The sequence below is a fragment of the Dendrobates tinctorius genome, unplaced genomic scaffold, assembly GCF_039654945.1.
Source record: "Dendrobates tinctorius isolate UK_male_01 unplaced genomic scaffold, ASM3965494v1 ptg000303l, whole genome shotgun sequence".
NCBI classification, from domain to species: domain Eukaryota; kingdom Metazoa; phylum Chordata; class Amphibia; order Anura; family Dendrobatidae; genus Dendrobates; species Dendrobates tinctorius.
In genome coordinates, this window is record NW_027361970.1 from 3,641,444 (window position 1) to 3,666,722 (window position 25,279).

General features: G+C 43.9%; 1 protein-coding gene across 4 annotated transcripts in view; it reads right to left on the reverse strand.

Moving 5' to 3' along the window:
• The window catches only part of ARHGEF12 (Rho guanine nucleotide exchange factor 12), a 242,214-nt gene that overhangs the window by 140,515 nt on the left and 76,420 nt on the right, over positions 1-25,279 (reverse strand). For 3 of the 4 annotated variants that reach the window (XM_073560728.1, XM_073560729.1, XM_073560726.1), the window contains 5 exons: positions 24,056-24,145; positions 22,029-22,100; positions 20,877-20,969; positions 9,706-9,819; positions 8,157-8,255 (listed from right to left, as the gene is read on the reverse strand). In XM_073560728.1, coding sequence (XP_073416829.1) covers positions 8,157-8,255; positions 9,706-9,819; positions 20,877-20,969; positions 22,029-22,100; positions 24,056-24,145 — 468 coding nt within the window. The remainder of the gene's footprint in view (positions 1-8,156; positions 8,256-9,705; positions 9,820-20,876; positions 20,970-22,028; positions 22,101-24,055; positions 24,146-25,279) is intronic. The other variant, XM_073560727.1, reaches the window with a different exon arrangement.

Below are 25,279 nucleotides of genomic sequence, written 5' to 3' on the forward strand. Positions count from 1 at the left end.
TATCCACAGAAGATCTGTGGTTAGTTCTCAAAGATGTTTGGAGCAGCCTCCCTCTCAAGCTCCTACAATAAGGGGTACTTCACACATAGCGAGATCGTTAGCAAGATCGCTGAAATGTCACAGGTTTCCTATTTTGCATCTGTTTTCCCTCAGAAAGGAAATGTAACATCAACTGTTCTTCACTGTCCTATTAAGGGAAAAGAAGAATCAAGGATATCTATAAACAAAGGTAGTGAGGAAACACTTAGCTAACCTAAATTAATTCAAGTCTCCAGGTCCAGATGAATTACACCCCAGAGTACTGAAGGAGATAGCAGAAGAAATTGTTTAACCCCTCTCCATAATCTTTCAAAATTCTTGGAGAACAGGAGAAGTCCCAGAAGACTGGAGAAGAGCAAATGTTGTTCCCATCTTCAAAAAAGGGGAAGAAGGTGGACCCAGGCCGATGAGTCTGACTTCCATACCAGGAAAGATCTTTGAACAAATTATTAAACAACATGTATCTAAGCACCTGGATTAGAATGAAGGGATTAAACAGAGTCAGCATGGGTTTGTAACTAATAAGTCACGTCAGACTAAATTAATTTCCTTCTATGACAGAATCACTGACTGGGTGGATCAGGGAAATGATGTAGATATAATATATCTTGACTTCAGTAGAGCATTTGACAAAGTATCTCACACAATCTTTATTGAAAAAAATGGCTAAGTATGGAATAGACAAGGCAACTGTTAGGTGGATTCATAACTGGCTTAGTGATCGGACCCAAAGGGTGGTCGTAAATGGCTGCACATCCAGTTGGAAGAATGTCACAAGTGGGGTACCGCAGGGCTCTGTCCTGGGCCCTGTATTGTTCAACATCTTTATCAACGATTTAGATGAAGGAGTTGAGGGTAAACTGATTAAATTTGCTGATGACACAAAGCTAGGAGGGATAGCTAATACTAGAGGAGAGAAGATTCAAAAAGATATAAATAAACTGAAGCAGTGGGCAGCAACTAACAGAATGGTTTTTAACAGGGAAAAATGCAAAGTACTACATCTGGGCAATGGGAGGAATAGGGCTTAGCAACAGCACATGTGAAAAAGACTTGGGCATACTAATAGATCACAGACTGAATATGAGTCAACAGTGTGATGCAGCAGCAAAAAAGGCAAATGCAATTCTAGGATGTATTAACAGAAGCATACAGTCTAGATCACGTGATGTCATTATTGCCCTCTACTCCTCTTTGGTCAGACCTCATCTTGAATACCGTGTCCAGTTTTGGGCGCCACATTTTAAAAAAGACATTACCAAACTGGAGCAAGTTCAGAAAAGAGCGACCAGAATGGTGACCGAATAATGTGGTAAAGGAGACTGCTGACCAATGTACAGTGCCTTCCAGAAAAAAATAGTCCAATATGTAAGGAAAAACTTTCAGGCACTGATTTCATGCATAAACTGGTAAATTATTAAAAAGTTCCAATGTAATCAATTTCATGTGTTTAGATATATACGCTTGGCTTACATGGCAGCAAAATCAATCAACGTTTTGGCAATAAAAGCCTTGTTCACGATTTATCTTAGTGCTTAGAACAGAAAGGGTGAAGACTGAGTCACCAGGGTATGTGTGTGTCTCTCTTGCCAGCTTTACAGGAAAGTGTGTGATTCCGTCACATTGGAACTTTTTAATAAATTACCAGTTTATGCATGAAATCAGTGCCAGAAAGTTTTTCCTTACAGAATGGTGACCAGTCTACAAACCCTGTTTTATTAAGAAAGGTTGCAGTATTTGGGAATGTTTAGATTGCAAAATAGAAGACTGAGAGGAGACTTAATAGCTGTCTACAAATATCTCAAGGGCTGTCACATTGTAAGATGATTATTTTTATTCTCATTTGCACAAGGAAAGACTAGAAGCAATGGGAGGAGACACAGATTAGATATTAGAAAAAACTTTTTGACAGAGTGATCAATGAGTGGAACAGGCTGCCATGAGAGGTGGCGAGTTCTCCTTCAATAGAAGTCTTCCAACAGAGGCTGTACAGACATGTGTCTGAGATGATTTAGCGAATCCTGCTTTGAGCAGGGGTTGGAACAGATGGCCCAGGAGGTCCCTTCCAACTCTACCATTCTATGATTCTATAACGCAACAGCGACCTCGCCAGCGATCTCGTTACGTGTGACACATAGTGGCGACCGGCCCCCTGCTGCGATATGACTGATCGTGCTCGAATATCCTAGGCCATTTTTTGATCGTTGGTGTCCCGCTGGCCAGCATGCATCGCTGTGTTTGATGCCATAACAACTACGAGCGAACTCATTGGCGACTCAGAACTCAGGGCCACAGGCGTGATTTTGCTTTGTCTTTTCAACGCCCCCTCAGCTCAGATTGGTGGTCTCAAATTAGGATCTTTGTAGCGTTTCCTTTTATAGGTCAGCTATTATATGCAATCATAACATTTAACATGTACAGTTATAATAACCGCGTGTCCCCGTGTCAGCGACTGTGGATCCACGAATAAATAGCGCACTAGCGACTCAGGCAGGGACGCTGAAGCAAACCGCGTAGTGGCCACCATTCGAAGCAGAGCGGAGTGGAAAAGGCAACGCTGAAGCACACCTATCGAGGTCTGAGTCGTCAGAATAGCTGCTGTGTGACAAGGTCCCAACGACCGCCGAGGTCGTTATACGGATCGCCATATCACTGCTGCGTCGTTGAGTAGATCTGCCTGTTTGACAGCTTACTAGCGACATACCAGCGATCCTTACCAAGTCGCATTGTTGTCGGGATAGCTGGAGCGTCGCTATGTGTAAAGGGAACCTAACTGTGTCCAAGTGACAAGTGTACTGAGAAGAACTGATGCTGATTGAAGGCGAAGGATGGTCACACCAAGTATTGATTTCATTCAGATTTCTCTGTTGTTCAGTCCCTTTGGTAACAGTTCATTTTTATCAGTTAACAAAATACACTTTTTTTTTTTTTTAAAACCCCTTTCTGACATCAGACGTACTATCCCGTCCATGGGACCCGGGCCCCTATGCCCATGGACGGGATAGTACGTCTACCGCGATCAGCGGCGCCCACGTGGTGAGCGCCGCTGATCGCGGCCGGGTGTCAGCTGATTATCACAGCTGACACCCGGCACAATGTGTCAGGGGCGGTCACGGACCGCCCCCGACACGTTAACCCCTTGCACACCGCGATCAAACATGATCGCGGTGTACCGGGGGTTAAAGGGAAGCATCGGCAGGGAGGGGGCTCCCTCCGTGCTTCCCTGAGCCCCCCACGGCAGCGCAATGTGCAGCGCTGCTGCGGGGGGCTCCTTTCCTGCAGGCCCCCGAATCCAAGATGGCGACGGGGGCCTGCAGGAAGCTGGCTTCCTCAGTGCCTGCAAAGCGCAGGCAAGAGGAAGTCTTCTTCAATGCCTGTGACAGATTGCTGATCTGTCACAGTGATCTGTGATGTGACAGATCAGCGATCTGTCACAGGACAGTGGTGTCCCACCTGGGACTATTTAATAAAGTAAAAAAAAAAATAAAAAAAAAATTAAATAATTTTAAATTTTAAATGTTAAAATAAATTTTAATGTTAATGTTAAAATAATTTAAAAAAAAAAAAAAAAAAAAAAAATCGCCAAATAAATTAGAAAAAAAAAAAAATATTCCCCCAAATAAATCCATTTTTTGGAAATAATAATAAAAAAAACCAAAACAATAAAAGTACACATATTAGGTATCGCCGCGTCCGTAACGACCCGCCCTATAAAACTGTCCCATTAGTTAACCCCTTTAGGGAACCCCTTAAAAAATAAAAATAAAAAACGAAGCAAAAAATCATGATTTATTATCATACCGCCAAACAAAAAGTGTAATAACGCGCGATCAAAAAGACGCATATAAATATCCATGGTACCGCTGAAAACGTCATCTTGTTCCGCAAAAAACGAGCCACACAGCATCATCAGCGAAAAAATAAAAAAGTTACAGCTCACAGAATAAAGCGATGCAAAAATAATTATTTTTTATATAAAATAGTTTTCATTGCATAAAACCGACAAAACATAAAAAAACGACGTAAATGAGGTATTGCTGTAACCGTACTGACCCGAAGAATAAAAACGATTTATCAATTTTACCGCACGCGGAACGGTGTAAACGCACTCCCCCAAAAGAAATTCATGAAACGCTGGTTTTTGTTCATTCTGCGTCCCAAAAATCGGAATAGAAAGCGATCAAAAAATGTCACATGCCCGAAAATGGTACCAATAAAAACGTCAACTCGTCCCGCAAAAAATAAGACCTCACATGACTCGGTGGGTCAAAATACGGAAAAATTATAGCTCTCAATATGTGGTGATGCAAAAACTATTTTTACAACAAAAAGCGTCTTTTAGCGTGCGACAGCTGCCAAACATAAAAACCGCCATAAATAGTAAATCAAACCCCCCGTTATCACCCCCTTAGTTAGGGAAAAATAATAAAATAAAAAAAATGTATTTATTTCCATTTTTCCATTAGGGCTAGGGTTAGGGGTAGGGTTAGGGCTGAGATTAGGGTTAGGGGTGTGTGTTGGGGTCCGGGTTGGAGTTAGAATTGGGGGTTTCCACTGTTTGGGCACATCAGGGGCTCTCCAAATGCAACATTGCGTCTGATCTCAATTCCAGCCAATTCTGAGTTGAAAAAGTCAAATGGTGCTCCTTCCCTTCCAAGCTCTGCCATGCACCCAAACAGTGTTTTACCCCCACATGTAGGGTATCAGCCTACTCAGGACAAATTGCAAAACAATTTTTGGGGTCCAATTTCTCCTGTTACCCTTAGGAAAATAAAAAATTGGGGACAAAAATATCATTTTTGTGGAAAAAAATGATTTTTTTATTTTCACGTCCGAGCGTTATAAACTTCTGTGAAGCACTTGGGGGTTCAAAGTGCTCACCACACATGTAGATAAGTTCCGTGGGGGGGCTAGTGTCCAAAATGGGGTCACTTGTAGGGAGTTTCAATAGTTTAGGTACATCAGGGGCTCTCCAAACGCACATGACACCCGCAGACCATTCCATCAGAGTCTGCATTCCAAAACGTCACTACTTCCCTTCCGAGCCCCGACGTGTGTCCATACAGTAGTTTTCTCCCACATATGGGGTGTCAGCGTACTCATGACAAATTGGACAACAACTTTTGGGGTCCAATTTCTCCTGTTACCCTTGGCAAAATGAAAAAATTGGGGACTAATTGATCATGTTTGTGGAAAAAATACGATTTTTTTATTTTCATGCCCTGGCATTATAAACTTCTGTGAAGCCCTTGGGGGTTCAAAGTGGTCACCTCACATCTAGATAAGTTCCTTAGGGGGTCTAGTTTTTAAAATGGGGTCATTTGTGGGGGGTTTCCACTGTTTAGGTACATTAGGGGCTCTCCAAAGGCAACATGACACCCGCAGACCATTCCATCAATGTCTGCATTCCAAAACGTCACTACTTCCCTTCCGAGCCCCGACGTGTGCCCATACAGTAGTTTTCTCCCACATATCGGGTATCAGCATACTCAGGACAAATTGGACAACAACTTTTGGGGTCCAATTTCTCCTGGTACCCTTGGGAAAATAAAAAAATGGTGACTAAAAGATCATGTTTGTGGAAAAAATACGAATTTTTTATTTTCACGCCCGGGCGTTATAAACTTCTGTGAAACCCTTGGGGGTTCAAAGTTCTCACCACACATCTAGATAAGTTCCTTAGGGGGTCCAGTTTCCAAAATGGTGTCATTTGTGGGGGGTTTCCACTGTTTTGGTACATCAGGGGTTTTCCAATCGCGACATGGTGTCTGATCTCAATTCCAGCCAAAAACGTCAAATGGCGCTGCTTCCCTTCCGAGCTCTGCCATGCTCCCAAATAGTGGTTTACCCCCACATGTGGGGTATCAGCGTACTTAGGACAAATTTCACAATAACTTTTAGGGTCCTGTTACCCTTGGGAAAATAAAAATTGGGGTGAAAAGATCATTTTTGTGGAAAAAATATGATTTTTTAATTGTACCGCTGTACGTTATAAACTTCTGTAAAGCCCTTGTGGGTTCAAAGTTCTCACCACATATCTAGACAAGTTCCTTGGGGGGTCTAGTTTCCAAAATGGGGTCACTTGTAGGGGGTTTCCACTGTTTAGGTACATCAGGGACTCTCCAAACGTGACACGGCGTCTGATCTGAATTCCAGCCAATTTTGCATTGAAAAAGTCAAACGGCGCTCCTTCCATTCTGAGCTCTGCCATGCGCCGAAACAGTTGTTCCCCCCCCCCCCCCCCCCCCCCCCACAAATCAGGTATCAGCGTACTCAGGACAAATTGCACAATAACTTTTGCAGTCCAATTTCTCCTGTTACCCTTGGTAAAATAAAAAAAATTGAACCTGAAGTATTTTTTTTGTGGAAAATATCATATAGACCCCTCAAAGTGGCTTCAAATGTGATGTGGTCCTAAAAATAAAATGGTGCTGTAAAAATGAGAAATCGCTGGTCAACTTTTAACCCTTATAACTTCCTAACAAAAAAAAATTTTGGTTCCAAAATTGTGCTGATGTAATGTAAACATGTGGGAAATGTTAGTTATCAAGTTTTTTGTGTGCCGTATCTCTGTGATTTAAGGGCATAAAAATTCAAAGTTGGAAAATTGCGAAATTTTCAAAATTTTTGCCAAATTTCATTTTTTTTCACAAATCAACGCAAGTTATTTGAATTAAATTTTACCACTAACATGAAGTACAATGTCACGAGAAAACAATGTCAGAATCACCGGGATCCATGGAAGCGTTCCAGAGTTATGACCTCATAAAGGTACAGTGGTCAGAATTGTAAAAATTGGCCCTGTCATGAACGTGCAAACCACCCTTGGGGGTGAAGGGGTTAAATCATTCTTACATCATAGCATTTTTCCACATCTGCCTGAAACTTTTGCACAGTACAGTCAATTATTAGACAAGAAAGAACTTGAAACATATAAAGTAAGATTTGCAAAAAGACTTTGTAATAGCATGCCATTTGGCTTTAAATAACCAACAGACACGATTTTACTGTCCACACACTCATGGCAGACTATTTGCTCTGTTATATGCAGAGCTGCACTCCATACACCAATAAGGTTGAAAGAAAAATGGTCATGTCCAAAAACACCCTTTACCAGACCAGCAGATATAGGGTTCATTTACAGGAATATAGTGTTAAAATCCTGCCTGGCTGCCATAAAGCAGAGAGTACAGTTGAGCGAATTTGTTCGGGTTCCCTCTTATTTGGCAAGCTATAGCGCTTACCAAATAAGCTACAGCAGGAACTCGGCTTCCTGGATCGCAGGGGCTGATAAGCTGACCGGTGTTGCAGCTGTGTCACTGTCAGCACATGCATGAAGAGCCCAACAAACAGACTCTCCATGCACATGCTGTGACACAGCTGCAACACATGCAGCAGCGACACCGGTCAGCTGATCAGCCGGTGCGATCCAGGAAGCCGGGTTCCTGCTGTAGCTTATTTGGTAACCGCTATAGCTTGCCGAATAAGAGGGAACCCAAACAAATTCGCTCAACTCTAACAGGGAGGAAGTTAACTTATCTCCCCCCTGCAGCTGCTTACGTCCAACAAGTGTAGGAGGAAGTCACCACTCATTATACAACGAGTGCGCTGTCAACACTCCCTGACAGCCCACTCTGCACACATACTGCGGTGCAGGCTGTCAATGTGACAAGGAGTGATTACAGCACGCTCACTGTGTAGTGGCGGTCACTGTAATCACTCCCTGCACCTCCCTGATGATGGAAGCCAGCGGTTGCAGCAAGGATATACAAGTTCATTTTCTTCCCGTCACCGCTTGTCCAGTAAGGCAGGATCTTTACTCTATGTATCAGCAGATTAACCCTATATCTGTAAGTCAATAGTGTTTCTAGAACATGAATGGTTCCCTTTAAGGGATATTTTTTAGCTCTTGAAGTTGCAGGGCTAAGTGACCAAAGTTAAGGCAAAGCAATGGTGATCAAGATCTGAAGGAATGAACATCCTCATGGCTATCTGACCTGACAACTTACTACTATGAGATTAATAAAGGGATAGGGCTGTTATGGGACATAAAGGAGCAGGTTTACGGTAATAAGAAACTAAGTAATCGTTATAGTAAATGGCACTTTTGCTCTCACCGCCGTTCGTTCTAGGAAGAACTGATAAAATTCAAGAAATACTCTCCGCATTTCCTTTGGGTTGGTTTGCTGATAAAGGTCTCCATATAGGTAGCAGAGCTGTGGGAATAAAACAGGTTTTCTTATTAGTTCCAGAAAATAAGATAATTTCAAGTGTCCACAGAGATGTCTGGTATCACCATTCAAGCGAGTGCGGCCGAGCTGCAGTATTAGACACCCTGTACACACATGCGGTGCGTTTTGTTTGTTTTTGCTTTTTAATTATGGCCAACTTCTTTTTGTAACATAACTTATCAGTCACAAACGCATCAGAGGAAACAGGTTTTTTTTTTTTTTTTTTAATCTACTCCAGAAAAGAAAAGGTGAACAGAATAATCATATAACCTGACCATGATTTTAAAACAGCTTGCCCAGGAATTGATGACCTGTCTGCTGATCATAATTTCAGCTTGATAGGGGTTTGACTTCCGGCATCCCACTTATCTGATGTTTGCAGCTCTCATGGCAGCCAGATTTACAAAAATACCATTACTTCTCATGTACACACAAGGCACTTGGATCGGAGACCTTCAAAACGATTCTCCCATGTGAATCAGCCAGGTCAATAACCTGTAACCACTGGAAGTGAGCCATGCGCCTTAGATCCTGGTATTCCCAGCTCATCCTTTGCTGAAGTGACGAAGTATGTGTGTCACGCTGCAATGACATCGCACCAGACTGGGTAATCAAAAAAAAAAAATAGCCGGGAATCCCAGGAGATAAGGGGAGAATCACAGGGCTCGGTTCGGAGGTCGCAGATGACTGACCTAGCTGATGCACTGGAGTCCAGAGAACCGATTCTCCCATCTCGAAAAGCAGCTTATTCTGAAAAGTTACCTGAAATAACCGGGACTTTCTAAAATGTAACATTAAATTAAAATACTCATATAAATGCTAAACACCCAACAACTCAAAGTAAAGTTTTCGGCCAATTATTTGTCATTTAAATTTCAATTCATGAGCCACTGGTGACCTTATCAACTAATGGATAATTCATGAGCCAGTCAGGAAGCAGCATAGGATGAAATATATGTTGTCAGCATCACAAGTGTGCAGAGGTGTCAGCAGCCTCCCGAGAAGGATGTATTTGCAGATGTTCACACTTACTGATGGCCACCGAAGCTGACACATACCGATGGTTAAGGAGGTATTAATATATGCAGTGTGGCATCTCCAAAGCAGCAGGCTACAAGCTATTTCACCATTATTAAATTACAGGAAAAGTGGTTTTGCAAATGGATCTACACTTTTGACATCCTGTCCATGTATTAGCTATTCATAGAGTAATCGGACTACTTGCACGTCCAGGTGTTAATGAGCCAGGTTATGCCGGGTATGCACGAGACGTAGACAGAATACAAATAATGTCAAAATAAGTTCTGCATTGAGCAGCAGCTGGTAAAGAAGAGGTATATTACGATTTGGTATTTTAGGTCTATAAAGTCAAGGTTAATCAAAAGGTGGAAAATCACTTTAAAGTTTCATGCTTTCCATATCTTCTGTTACCTACCAAAGGTGCAGGGTCAAATTGAGAAACTACATGGAATATAAAAACTGCAAGGTGCGCAGGGTGAGACTTCAAGAGGTCCATACTTTGGAAGCAGCTACACTGGTCAGCCACCTGCTGGGAGAAGGGAAAGCCAAGTAAGCCCCATAAGATGACAATCTGGAGTTCTTCTCTATTACAGAACTAAGACCACCATTACAGTTCCCTATAGGACAGTGCGCAAAAGAAAGGCAAATCTAGAGAGTCACAGATCCACTGGCATGACTAGGCAGACTTGGTGTTCAGAAGTCTACATGACTGACTGACAGTGAGACCAGATGATGGCCAACGTGGCCGGAACTTATCTATTGCCATTATGAAATTAAAAGCTACAGAACGGATGAAGTTGCATTCATTTTCAGGTGGCCGGGCATGTGTCCTTCCATTGTCCTGCTAAAAGGGCACTAAAAAAATGGGGAGTGATCAATCTTTTATGTAGATATTTATCTGAGAGATCTATAGTAAGGAAAGCAAGTCCAGGGTGTGAGACTTATCATAAAAGGGACCCTGTCAGAACAGAATGACTGCTTAAACTAAGTTTTGGCGCTGGTGCCCCCTTGGCGTGGCCATACAGTTCAGTGCACCTTCCCACCTGCTTGTTTTCCCTCTATCTCCACCCTCCTCTTTGATTGACAGCTCTGGATTTATACATACAGAGAAGAGCAGAGATGGATGGAAAACAAGTACGGTAGATGCAAAAGTGTACTGAGCACCTAAACGTGGTTCATGGAAAAGTGCACTGGACAGTACGGCCATGCCAAGAGTGCACCAAGAACCTAACCTTGGTTTATGGAAAAGTGCACTGAACAGTATGGCCATGCCAAGAGTGCACCAAGTGCCTAAACTTGGTTTATGGAAAAGTGCACTGAACAGTATGGCCATGCGAAGAGTGCACCAAGTGCCTAAACTTGGTTTATGGAAAAGTGCACTAAACAGTATGGCCATGCCAAGAGTGCACCAAATGCCTAAACTTGGTTTATGGAAAAGTGCACTGAACAGTATGGCCATGCCAAGAGTGCACCAAGTGCCTAAACTTGGTTTATGGAAAAGTGCACTGAACAGTATGGCCATGCGAAGAGTGCACCAAGTGCCTAAACTTGGTTTATGGAAAAGTGCACTAAACAGTATGGCCATGCCAAGAGTGCACCAAATGCCTAAACTTGGTTTATGGAAAAGTGCACTGAACAGTATGGCCATGCCAAGAGTGCACCAAGTGCCTAAATTTGGTTTATGGAAAAGTGCACTGAACAGTATGGCCATGCGAAGAGTGCACCAAGTGCCTAAACTTGGTTTATGGAAAAGTGCACTAAACAGTATGGCCATGCCAAGAGTGCACCAAATGCCTAAACTTGGTTTATGGAAAAGTGCACTGAACAGTATGGCCATGCCAAGAGTGCACCAAGTGCCTAAACTTGGTTTATGGAAAAGTGCACTGAACAGTATGGCCATGCCAAGAGTGCACCAAATGCCTAAACTTGGTTTATGGAAAAGTGCACTGACCAGTATTGGTCATGCCAAGAGTGCACTGGGCACCTAAACTTGGTTTATGGAAAAGTGCACTGAACAGTATGGCCAGGCCAAGAGTGAGCGTTGTGTCTAAGCTTGGTTTATACAGTCATTCTGTGCCAACAAGCATTCTTTAAGTGCATAGTTCATTTCTATACAAGGTTTTGTTTTTTTCCCATAAGGGTTGAATTTTTTGGCATATTAGTTGGCAGTGCCTAACTTTTTTTTTTTTTTTTTAATCTGAAATCTTTAACCAAATTCAAGGTACAAAACAATAGAACAAAAATCGCAATGAGAACAACATTAACAATGGTCATTAGTTTCAGAAATTCCCTCCCTCCCTTCCCCGCCCCCCATTACATACAAAAGCAGCAAATAATGCATGGTGTAACCTAAGTTCAGGGTCATTTTGTCTCCACCCAAGGTGTCCACAGTGTCTCAAATGTTCTTATGCTTTTTCTCTTAATGTAAATGTCTTTTTCCATATTCACAATAGAGTCAGACTGTCTGAAAAATTCCCTCAATGTCGGTTGATCTTCATTTATCCAGTATCTGGCAATCAGTTTTCGCGCAATATACAGTGGGGAAAAAAAGTATTTAGTCAGTCAGCAATAGTGCAAGTTCCACCACTTAAAAAGATGAGAGGCGTCTGTAATTTACATCATAGGTAGACCTCAACTATGGGAGACAAACTGAGAAAAAAAAATCCAGAAAATCACATTGTCTGTTTTGTTTTCATTTTATTTGCATATTATGGTGGAAAATAAGTATTTGGTCAGAAACAAAATTTCATCTCAATACTTTGTGATATATCCTTTGTTGGCAATGACAGAGGTCAAACGTTTTCTGTAAGTCTTCACAAGGTTGCCACACACTGTTGTTGGTATGTTGGCCCATTCCTCCATGCAGATCTCCTCTAGAGCAGTGATGTTTTTGGCTTTTCGCTTGGCAACACGGACTTTCAACTCCCTCCAAAGGTTTTCTATAGGGTTGAGATCTGGAGACTGGCTAGGCCACTCCAGGACCTTGAAATGCTTCTTACGAAGCCACTCCTTCGTTGCCCTGGTGGTGTGCTTTGGATCATTGTCATGTTGAAAGACCCAGCCACGTTTCATCTTCAATGCCCTTGCTGATGGAAGGAGGTTTGCACTCAAAATCTCACGATACATGGCCCCATTCATTCTTTCATGTACCCGGATCAGTCGTCCTGGCCCCTTTGCAGAGAAACAGCCCCAAAGCATGATGTTTCCACCACCATGCTTTACAGTAGGTATGGTGTTTGATGGATGCAACTCAGTATTCTTTTTCCTCCAAACACGATAAGTTGTGTTTCTACCAAACAGTTCCAGTTTGGTTTCATCAGACCATAGGACATTCTCCCAAAACTCCTCTGGATCATCCAAATGCTCTCTAGCAAACTTCAGACGGGCCCGGACATGTACAGGCTTAAGCAGTGGGACACGTCTGGCACTGCAGGATCTGAGTCCATGGTGGCGTAGTGTGTTACTTATGGTAGGCCTTGTTACATTGGTCCCAGCTCTCTGCAGTTCATTCACTAGGTCCCCCCGCGTGGTTCTGGGATTTTTGCTCACCGTTCTTGTGATAATAAATAATAATCTTTATTTTTATATAGCGCTAACATATTCCGCAGCGCTTTACAGTTTGCACATATTATCATCACTGTCCCCAATGGGGCTCACAATCTAAATTCCCTATCAGTATGTCTTTAGAATGTGGGAGGAAACCGGAGTACCCGGAGGAAACCCACGCAAACACGGGGAGAACATACAAACTCCTTGCAGATGTTGTCCTTGGTGGGATTCGAACCCAGGACCTCAGCGCTGCAAGGCTGCAGCGCTAACCACTGAGCCACCGTGCCGCCCATTGTGATCATTCTGACCCCACGGGGTGGGATTTTGCGTGGAGCACCAGATCGAGGGAGATTATCAGTGGTCTTGTATGTCTTCCATTTTCTAATTATTGCTCCCACAGTTGATTTCTTCACTCCAAGCTGGTTGGCTATTGCAGATTCAGTCTTCCCAGCCTGGTGCAGGGCTACAATTTTGTTTCTGGTGTCCTTTGACAGCTCTTTGGTCTTCACCATAGTGGAGTTTGGAGTCAGACTGTTTGAGGGTGTGCACAGGTGTCTTTTTATACTGATAACAAGTTTAAACAGGTGCCATTACTACAGGTAATGAGTGGAGGAAAGAGGAGACTCTTAAAGAAGAAGTTACAGGTCTGTGAGAGCCAGAAATCTTGATTGCTGGTTTCTGACCAAATACTTATTTTCCACCATAATATGCAAATAAAATGAAAACAAAACAGACAATGTGATTTTCTGGATTTTTTTTTCTCAGTTTGTCTCCCATAGTTGAGGTCTACCTATGATGTAAATTACAGACGCCTCTCATCTTTTTAAGTGGTGGAACTTGCACTATTGCTGACTGACTAAATACTTTTTTTCCCCACTGTATAATAATCTAGCTATAGCCACTTTATATTTATTATGTACCTGGACCTCCTCCACATATCCCAGTATACACACCACAGGATCCCACTCAATCCTACAACCATACGCTCCTCCTATGGCATTAAGCACCGCCGTCCAATATGGGTTCAAATTTGGACACTGCCATAACATGTGGAGAACTCAAGCCCCCTCCATTCGGTACCGAGGACACTCAGAAGTCTGTTTTAGACCCGCTCTATACAGCCGTTCAGGAGTCCTATATACTCTATGGAGCACATATATCTGCGAGAGTTTGCCCGATTCGCTCAGCGATAATTGGGGTATATATTCCATAATCACTTCCCATTTATTTTCCTCTATCCTACCCAATTCCTCCTCCCCCCATTTCCCCTGTGCTCTAATAGGATAATTATTTAAAAAAGTATGCATTAGATCCTTATAAATGCCCGACACTACCCCTTTTGTTCCCCCCTCTGCACAGACATAATCAATCAATATATCCTTGTGAATCTCCATATTCATTGTCCTACTCTGGGTAGCATAAGCATGCCTAAACTGCCCATATTGAAATCTGCAGACCTCCGGTAGCCCATAATCTTCCTGCAACTTTCCAAAGGGCTCCAGTCCCTGCGAGTCCTGCACCTGAACCATGTACTGTATTCCCAGTCTCATCCAATTTTTAAATTCTCCCATTTTAACAAATTCCGGTAGAGTCTTGTTTTGCCATATCGGGGAAAAATTTGTCAAGTGTTCCAAACCCCTAATCTTTTTTGCCTCCCAGACTTTATGTATCAGCGCTAAAGTAGGATACATCAAACCCAACTTCCTAAAACTTCCTGCCTCTAACCCCTGAACCAAGGGATCCCTCCGTCACATGGACCAAGACCCTTTGTATTGAACCAGCCCCAGACATAGCCCTCCACCCCCTCATCTGTTAGCCCTGAGCAGCTAAGTAGTAAATCCAAGGATTCTGAAGCGTCAGTCCCCCTCCATCCTTGGGCCTCTGCAATATCTCAAATCTGATCCTTGGCTGCTTTTTTCCCCACACAAGATCCCTATATATAGAGTCAATAGTACAAAACCACTGCCCAGGGAACCAGATAGGGGCATTGTGCAAGACGTATAGCAGTTAGGGCATCAAAATCATCTTAAATCAGATTAATTATTCCCACTACTGAAAGATACAGTTTACACCACGCCCCTACTTTACTCTTAAACTTAAAGGTACTGTCACACATAGCGATGTACCAGCGATCCCGACCAGCGATATGACGTGGTCAGGATCGCTGGTACGTCGCTAAGTGGTCGCTAGTGAGGTGCCACACAGGCAGATCTCACCAGCAACATCGCTGGGGACGAGGGTCGCTACTTACCTGTCACACTAGGCGATCCTGCGTCCTGCCGCCCGCGTCCACGGTCGTCGCTCATCTCTACACAGGAAGCGCTGCAGGAAGCTGACGACGAGAAACAGTCCTGGACGATTCTCGCACGATCAGCGATAACCAGCGGGGGAGCGGGTAGTAGCTAAGTATCAGACACAGCGATATCGCTAGCAATATCGCTATAGCGTCACAAGTTATAGCGATATTGCTAGCGATATCGCTTAGTGTGACAGTACCTTAAGGTACAGTCACACTTAGGCTACTTTCAGACATCCGGGGCGTGGGGTCCGGCGCCGTGCGGCAAAAAGCCAGGCCGCCGGATACGGCCTGCAGCGGTGACATCGGATGTGTATGCGGCGTCTGATACGGATCGGACAGGATTTAAAGGAGCAGCAGGAGGAAGATACATCGGGGACAAGAGAGACAGCCGCCGAGGGGTATGGGGGGAGGGCGTGGCGGTTAGAGAGAGAGACACATGTGGGGTTAACACTCAGTGTCCGAGAGAGACAGCCGGACACTGAGTGTTAACCCACAAGTGCAGAGAGAGAGAGAGAGAGAGAGAGAGAGAGAGAGAGATCGAGATCTCTATTGCCGGGCACTTGTGGGGTTAACACTCACAGTGTCCGGGCATGCGCTGTGTAAAAAGCCGTTCCAGCGCTGCAAAAAAACGTTGCAGGGAACGTTTTTTTGCAGACGCCGGACAGGCAAAAGCCGGACACGCCGCATGGCCATCAGGCGCAATGCGGCGATAATGCTAGTCTATGGGATAAAAGCCGGATCCGGTGGCAACCGGCGCCGGATCCGGCTTTTACATTTTTCGCCGCATCGCACCTGATGCTAAAAAAACTGATGTCTGAAAGTAGCCTTAGTGATGCACCAGCGATCCCGACCAGCGATATGACGCGGTCAGGATCGCTGGTGCATCGCTAAGTGGTCGCTAGTGAGCTGCCACACAGGCAGATCTCGCCAGCGACATAGCAGGGGTCGGGGGTCGCTACTTACCTGTCAGACGAGGCGATCCTGACGTCCTCCCGCCCGCGTCCACGCGTCGCTCGTCGGCGCCACAGGAAGCCCAGCAGGAAGCGCCCGACGAGAAACGGCCCAGGACGTTCTCGCGCGATCAGCGATGGACAGCGGGGGAGCCGGTCGGAGGTAAGTATCAGACATAGCGATATCGCTAGCAATATTGCTATAACGTCACAAAATCGGTGATGTTATAGCGATATCGCTTAGTGTGACAGGCCCTTAACTCAGCAGTGGAATCAGATTCAAATCTGCATAGCTGGAAATCGGAAGTGCCACCTGAATGCCCAGGTATTTAAACTGTCGCACCACTGCCAAACTACTACCCTCCCCCGACACTGGCAAATCAACAACACAATCATCTATAGCCATGACAGTGGATTTTTCCCAGTTAATTTCTAATAGACCCAAATGTTTTAATAATATCCATTGCGCTCAACGACTCTCCGGAATCCTCCAAAAAAAGCAACACATCATCTGCATACAGTGATACTTTTTCTTCTACCAATTCATATCCGAACCCTTTAACCGAAGCCGTCCTCCTAATTGTCTGCGCCAAGGGCTCCACTGCCAATGCAAAAAGCAGCAGGGACAGCGGACACCCCTGCCTAGTCCCTCTATGAAGCGCAAAACTCCCAGACATTTGCCCGTTAACTCTGACCCTAGCGGTCGGGGAAGTATATAGCAACTGTATTCATGAACTAAAGGTCAGCCCAAAACCAAAGCGTTCCAACACCCTCCAAAGATACTGCCACTCAACACTATCAAACACTTTACGCGCATCCAATGATATACAACAACCCTACTGCCCCTATTGTTCGACAGCAGCTGCAAGTTCAGAAAAAGTCTACGCAAATTAATTGCTGTAGACTTATTTGGCATAAAACCGGATTGGTCAGGATGAACAAGACCCTGAACCACACTCGCCAAGCGGCTAGCCAAATTTTAGCCAAAATCTTTACATCTACCGTCAGCAACGAAATGGGCCTATAAGATTCTGCCAACCCCGATCTCTTCCCTCTTTCGGAATGACCACCACCACCGCCTCCCTCATGGATGCTGGTAATTCACCCTCCCGAAGAGCCTCTTCAAAACCTTTTGGCAGTTTGGGTGTTACCATCTCAATTAATTGTTGGTAAATTTCACTCAGGATACCATCTGCCCCCGGGGCCCTATTATTAGCCATAGATATAATAGCCATTTCAAGCTCTTCTTTTGTTATGGGCCCCTCCAGTCTCCCCCTTTCACTGTCTTTAATACTCGGGAGTCCTGCCTCCTGAAAAAAACCCTCTATGTCCCCAAATGAATCTTCTGATCCCGAAGAATATAACTGATTATAAAATAGTCTAAATTCCTCCAAAATACACTCTGTGTCCCCCACCTCCCTTCCCTCATCAGTCTTCAATTTATATACATAAGACGATTGACTCTGCGCCGCTACCACCACTGACAACAGATGCCCCACTTTTCACCTTCATCATAAAATTGTGTTTTCTGGAAGGCCCTCCTCCTCGCTGCTTTCCTCAGATACACCTTATTAACCTCTTCCTGTGCACCCCTTAGCCTACTCTGATTTTCTGCTGACGGGTCCAGTACCATATCCCTCTCCACCCTCTCCAAGGTTTCTGTTATTTTCCTGTCTTCTAGCTGAGATTTCGACCTACACCTGGAAATCTCTCGAAACAAGAGACCCGTTAAAACCGCTTTCACAGCGTCCCACACCACCCAACTATCAGCACTCCCTTCATTAATCCGCCAATACTACTCCAATTCTTCCTTTATAGTATTCCAGCCACATTGGGTTCAACTTCCACCCACCTCCCTTCCCAATCTTCCCCCCTATCCGTCTAATTGACGATTCTATAGGCTTATGGTCTGAAATCACCCTTGGGAGGTATTCCACTCCACAGATCAGTTGTGTCCATTAGCTCATTTCCCAGTGCCATATCTATTCGTGAGAGGGACCCATGCATCGCAGAAAAACAAGAGTAGCACACCGCATTCTCATTTCTCACGCTCCACAGGTCCATCATTCCAATCTCTCTAATATAATTCCCAAATGCCGTCAATTTCCTAATGCTTTTACCTGTACTCTGTTTATGTCTATCCCACCCCTCATCTATAACATTATTGAAATCACCAATAATAAGTAATGGTAATCCTGTACCCCGCTTAAATAATTCCATAACCTCACATAACTTTTTCCCGCTATATGGCGGTGGTATGTACATAACTACTATACATAGCGATTGCCCACAGATTTTACAAAAAAACAAATATACTGTCCATTATCAACATGGCTTTCAATTTCTTCAAATGACGTAGATGCTCCTAGCAATAAAAAGACCCCTCTAGCATATGAAGAATACGTGGAATGATAGGCTCTCCCAATCCACCTCCTCTTCAACACCTTCACCTTTTCCCGTAGTAAATGAGTCTCCTGGAGGCATAGAATATCCGGCCTCCTCTTCCTAGCATATTCCATGATCGCCGTTCTTCGTGTTACCTCTGACAGTCCTCTTACATTCCAACTAAGGATTTTAATTCTATCACCCATCATACAATTCTATACATACAAGTTCCCGACCCTTGAAAATATCTTGCAGCTCTCCGTATGCAATAACACTCTTCCCTAAACATCTTAATTGCAAGAAATGTTCAATCACTGTACACTATCGAAAGAGACTTGTGAAAATTTTATTGTATAGATGCAGCAAAAAATAATTCAGGTGCAGGGATAGAGGAAATGGTGAGGCGACAAGAACATAACACATAGGCAGCCTATAATACATGGCGCCAGTGCGCTGGACGTCCCCTGGACCCAGCAACTATATGAGTAAGACCCTGTGAGGGTCAAAACATTATGTTATTGTAGGCTCACCATTTCCTCTATCCCTGCACCTGAATTGTGTTTTTTGCTGCATCTATGCAATAAACTTTTCACAAGCATCTATCAAGAGTGTGCGGTGATTAAACATTTCTCTACTACGGGGATTGCCATCCGACATCACCAGCACCTCAGAACTCTCCAAGCAAGAGTGCTCGCCACACTACCTGTCTAACTCTTAATTGCAACACCATCAACTAGGGAAATGAGCGTTATCAATCTTATGATCGGCATCTTGCACCATCTAGACATTAGCTTATGATAGCGTTCCTAATATTGTCGAGTATAAAGATATGTGCACACGCTGCGGTTTTTGCTGCGGATCCGCTGCGGATTTGGCCTCTGCGGATCCGCAGCAGTTCTGCAGACAGTGTACAGTACAATGCAAGTCTATGGGATTTACAATTTTCTGTGCACATGCTGCGAATTTTCAACTGCGGAAAAGCTGCGGGTTTGAATCCGCAGAAAGAAATGACATGGCAATTCTTTCTGCGGATTCCACTGCGGTTTGCCACCTATTCCATTGTCTAGGTGGCAAACCGCACTGGAAAACCGCAGGTAAAACCGCAGGTCATTTTACCTGCGGATCCGCAGATACAAATCCGCGGGTGAATCCGCAGCGTGTGCACATAGCATAAAGAGGAGTCGTAAAAGGGGGTGAAAAACGTGTTGAGCAATGGAACAAATGTATCATTCTCCAGATTTAAGACAAGTTGGAATCTCTTCTGCAGGAATCTATTTCTCTAGGACTTTCCTTCTCCCTACAGCACCACTCTCCCCTCATTCCAAACACTTATTTCTTGTACCTTTTTGTGCTGAAAATGAAAAAAAAATAATTCTCTTGGTTAACAGAGAAAGTATGTACTGTAATTGCTTTAACCTATATGGTTTTGAATAGTTTTTCCGTGTTTAGCGTATGTAATACTTTATGAAAACTCAATGGATAATCAGTTATATAAAAAAAAAAACCTTAAAAAAAAATCAAAACGCACCATTTTTTTTAATTCAAATCCTCTCTTATCTGAAGAACAGAGGGATTTTTTATTTTATCGTTTACGGCTTGTTTCCTAATATACCAGCCACCACTGCAGTCCATCAGAGGTGGCAGATCTCCCTAGGTGATAAGTGCAGCACCTGCTCTCCTCTGATTCTGCACAGGCAAATCTAAATCTGCTAGCAGCATTGGAGAGCACATTGTTGCACCTCGGGTTCGCACTATCACCTACCAATCAAGCAAAAAAAAAAAAACTGTTACCCAGCTTCCCATTTTCTGGGGATTTGCACTCCTGATTAACTGACAGATCAGACCAGCTTTAAATGTTGAGTTACTGGCCCAAACTGTGCGCTGGCCAATGCTGCAAGCAGACGAAGCTTTGCTCCTGTATCAAGGGAGAATAAGGGCACTGAAGATGGCTAGACCCAGCAATCTTACAAGCGCTATCGGAAAGCACAATCAGGAGCACATGGTGAGTAGGAAGGCTGGGAAGCAGTGTGCTCCTGATCAACAAGAGGAGATGAAGGCTCTACGGTGCTGGGCAGCTGGTTCAGCGCCGGTGACAGCGAGTGATGCGGTGATGTTTAGCTACGGGCCAGACGGTGGGATGCGTGTTTGATTTCTTTGCAAGATAAGTAAATGTTGGGGGAAGGCCAGTACTAAACCATACAAGATGCATATTATTATAACTATCTAGGATTATATAGAATTCTGAGTTAAATCTAGAATTATAAAAAGTATATAAAATTACAAGGTGAAGGCAATAAGCAATGGGTGAACACATGATGCGGGTCTGTAAAGCACTGTGGAATTAATGGCGCCATATAAGTGAGTAAAATACCAAACACCGTCTAAAGCTGTCCATTTTATTACCTGCTCTGGTTCAGCATCAAAGTCTTCATCCTCAGCACCAATAATACTATGTGCAAAGCGAGAAGAGGGACTTCCCAAGCTGGACTGAGAATCCTCGAGCAAGAAAGACAAAACAGCAAATAAGTGAACAGGTCACGTTAGACTGCACAGTCACTGCTTCAGACGCCACTAACGGTGGTATTAGAAACATTATGCAGGTTTTTTGCATCCCCTAACACACAGTAAGATGACTGTCAAAATCCATTTTTGGATTTGTGGTAGCTCTGGTTCCTCTCACATTAAAACTTTTTTCCTTTTAGGCCATCGGGGGTTAAAGGCAGCTTTTCCCCGCTGGCAAGATGGTGTTGCTGCAGTGCTGGTGGGTCAGCTGATGTTGCTGGTGACCACTCCCACATCCTTTAAAAGGTCACCTGATGTATCAGCTGACTGTTGATGATACAGGTCCTTTCTGGAGACCAGACTAGCAGAAGCAGCTCTCTGGTGCCTGCCGCGTTTGGTGTTAAGAGTCTTGTTGCTGTTGATATCTGCGGTGCGGTGCTTTGCAGCGGTGCATATAAGCTAAGTGTTGTATTTTTGTTACCTTGTCCGTTTGGTGTCTGTAACTTCCCCCTGTGTGTTGTATTAGTGCAGCGGTGGGACCACTGCTCTCACCTGCCAGTTTCCTACTTAGGGATAAGAGCAGGGCAAATGAGGGATTAGGTATCCTGCTCGGTGACAAGGTGTAAGAACCCGTATAGGGATGATAGTGAGATCAGTGCACATCCTCAGGTGAGTACAGGAGGTGTCCATTTCCCCGCTCCCTATCGACAGGGCCCACCGTTGTTATTGTTTCCCTGGTGTATTGTGCTGTTTGGTGACCGACCAACCGTGGGGTCAAGTCACACTGGGTCAGTCACTCCGTGGCAACGACATTTTCTTTATATCCATAACATATTTCACTACAATGTGTATAAATGGAGCTTACACTTCCACATCAATTACGTGCAGCAGGTAAAGCAGAGACTTGAGATCTTGCTATACTGCTCCCATCCAGCACAAATTTCTTACAAATTTACGGTGGCTAAAGCATAGTACAATGCATGCAGATCACAATAACGTGTAAGTGAATGCAGAGGATTCAGATGCATAAAACTAAGCCTGGTGTCTACATACTGTATCCAGATACTCGCTCTTTTCAGGGCTTTCTTCCAGAAAACTCTTTTCTCTTTGTCCACTGCATGGGCTCTACAAAGATGGAAAAAAGAGATTACTAGAAAGCACGCCATTACTGCCATGTATAGACAAGAACTAAGGCCGGGTTCTCACTGTGCTATGGCAGTCCGTTTAACGGACTACGTTACACTGCGGTATAAAGCGGTGTAACGCAGTCCGTTAACGCTGCCATACAAAACCATTATGTGGCATCGCGACGTATGCCGTAAAGTGGCACGCATTCGCGATGTGCCGTTAAGCACTGACGGTGCCTCGAACGCTGCCAGCAGCGTCTGAGGCTCCGTCACCGCTAGCGCTGATGAAACATATTGCGTTATGCTATAGCGTTAACGCAGCTTGTCAACGCTATGCGTTGATAGGGCTGTGTTAACGCTATGAGAACCTGGCCTAACACAAAGGAAAAATATAATTTATCAATGCTCAGAATAGGTTCACACGTGTTTAGGACTTTTGTTTTTCCCATCTGGGTTAAAGAGTTTTACTTGGTGAAGAACTGACACATAACTAAACACGGACCCCAACATACTTAATGGGACCCCCCTAATCTCGTTTGCATCTGTTATGCTATTGATTAGAGATGGGCAAACCCAAACAGTGAAGTTCAACATCCATAAAAAAACACCTCCTGTAAGGGCACGGACACCAAACACTGACTTCACCAGGAAGTCTATGATACTGCTCAGGTTCGGCTGCTCGAACACCCGAACAACAGGCACTTGTTAGGCTGTCATGTGCATGACAGCGCAGCAAACACTGCTTCTGATCAGCTGTAAAATCATTACCGGCGGTCAGACATCTGTGGTTGCGACACACTGTCAAAAAGACAGCGTGAGCGTGCAGCTGTGATCAAAGGTTAAAAAGTTTACATCCGGTCATTGGCATCGGCTGATGGGACTACTGCTCCCTTCAACCTATGCCTGCTGCAGCTAATAGCAGCAAGAGCAGTTGCTGCTGATGGGAGTATTCAGCAGCTGGTGCCTGCACTCTAAATAAATCATTTAAAAAAAAAAAAAAAAAAAAAAAAAGTGTGGGTTCCCCTGTATTTTGATAACCAGCCAGGCAAAACTGACAACTGCGGGATGCAACTCTCAGCTGCCTTATTAGTACATGGTAGCGGTATAAAGGGAAGGCCACGGCCCTGTTGCAGGAGATGTTCAAGGGGCGGCCATGAGAGTTTTCCTACTGCCGTTTTGCTTGATTACAGAAGAGCTTTAGTTAATACACAGTGCAGTTCAAAAAAGTGAATATTACAGATCGTGTACATTTTATATTTGCAAAATAAAAAGAAAATAAATGTAGTCTTCTTCTAGAAGCCACAAGTAAACAACAAAAAGCAAGGTTTACTGCCAACTTCCCTGGTTGTCTGGGATAGCAGAGGGTTAAAAGCTAGCCTTCATAAAAGAATTAAAGCTACCCTATATATGGCAGACAAGCAAAAAAAATTCTACACATTTTCTGGACGGAACGGAACGATTTTTTTTATACGCTTGTGTGAACCTCATTGTGGGTTATGGACAATTTTTGAGACTCATTCGATAACACTGCGATGATTGTTGGAATGAATGCTGTTTATAATGCGTGGCTACATTTTGGCATTATGAAGTTAGACAGATTTAGTGAATTTGTCCCACTGCGTCTGGTTTCCTTTACCGAAAGGACAGCGAGGACTGCGCGACTTTCATGGACGAGACAGGCTAACGCCGTCCATGCACTGGCTATAGTACATGGAGCTACAGAAAAAGCCGAGCGTGGCTGGCTACATTGTTTCTGTAATGTGAATTTACTGCCAGCTGCAAAGTCTCAAGAAAGACAAAATCCAGCAATAAAGTATAAAGATTATTTAAAGAATCAACCTAGAAAAAAGACCTGACCGCTGTAATCTGAAAGTCACATTCCAGTAGTATGAAGATCCTGGATTCATTCATAAAAAGACGTGTTCACAACGGCGCAGCAGGATCATTACTCACCTCCGTAACATTACTGCTTGGACGCGATCCATCGCCAATGATGTAATCACAACGTTCCTGGTCAGAGGAGTAAGTATCCAGCTCATTAATCTGCAAACAGAAGATACAAGTTATACTAGGCAGCGGGTGAGACAGTAGAAGAAAAAGATTGTCGGTCCTATACTGGAATCTGTGTGTTTAGGTTGTTGCTTCTATTCCTCTACATTACTTACCTATACTGTAAATAATTTAAGGGGGTTGTCCAGCCTTGGGGTACAAGTCTTCGCTTACTGATTCGCCGATGCTGGAAGCAGGTTGTCACATGACTGCAAGTATGCAATTTGCATACATCTGGCCACATTACGATTAGATGTGTTCAGCCTCATTCAATGCACTTGCATTGAGCAAGGCTGCGCACATCTAGTTGGCACGTGGCTGCACGTATTCAAATCACATAAAGCGGTCACAAACCCACCACCCTTGGCGGCACCTTAGAATCCTCATGGCGCACTGCAAGCTGTGAGGATTCACAAATCTGCAGTCACAGAGTAACTGCAGACTTGTACCTCAAGCAAGGATAACGGCTTTAACTATACACAAATACATGTGGGGTTCATAGAATAAACACATTAACAGAAGGAAACTTGCCTCACATGTTCATAAACACTTATTATACACACTCGATTAACCCCTTAATGACAGCCAATACGTCTTAACTGACCTGAGATGTAAGAGAATATCATTGCCATACAGGTGACAATCCAGCGGCTGTCGGCTGTCCACTAAACTGTGCTCCAAATTATTATGCAAAAAGAGTTTAGGAGTGATAAGGTTAGAATTTTTTTGTCATTTAAACTCATTGATGTGTCAGGGCTCTTTATATCACTGAAAGCAATTGAAGATACCTGTGCAAATTAGTTTGGCAGGTGTATCCAAATAAAGGCAAGACTACTTAAGAAGGCTGTTCCACATTATTAAGCAGCCTACATTTTTTGCCAAAATGGGAAAGAAAAAGGATGTGTCGGCTGCTGAGAAGCAACAAATTGTGGAGTATTTAGGTCAAGGCATGACTACAATCAACATTGCCAAGACACTTCATCGTGATCATCGCACAATCAAGAAGTATGTAGCTGATTCCCAGCACACACGTGTGCATGCTGATAAGGAAAAATTGAGGACTCTTTCCAACAGGCAATTGCGTCAGGTTAAAAGAGCAGCTGCAAAAATGCCTTGTCATAGCAGCAG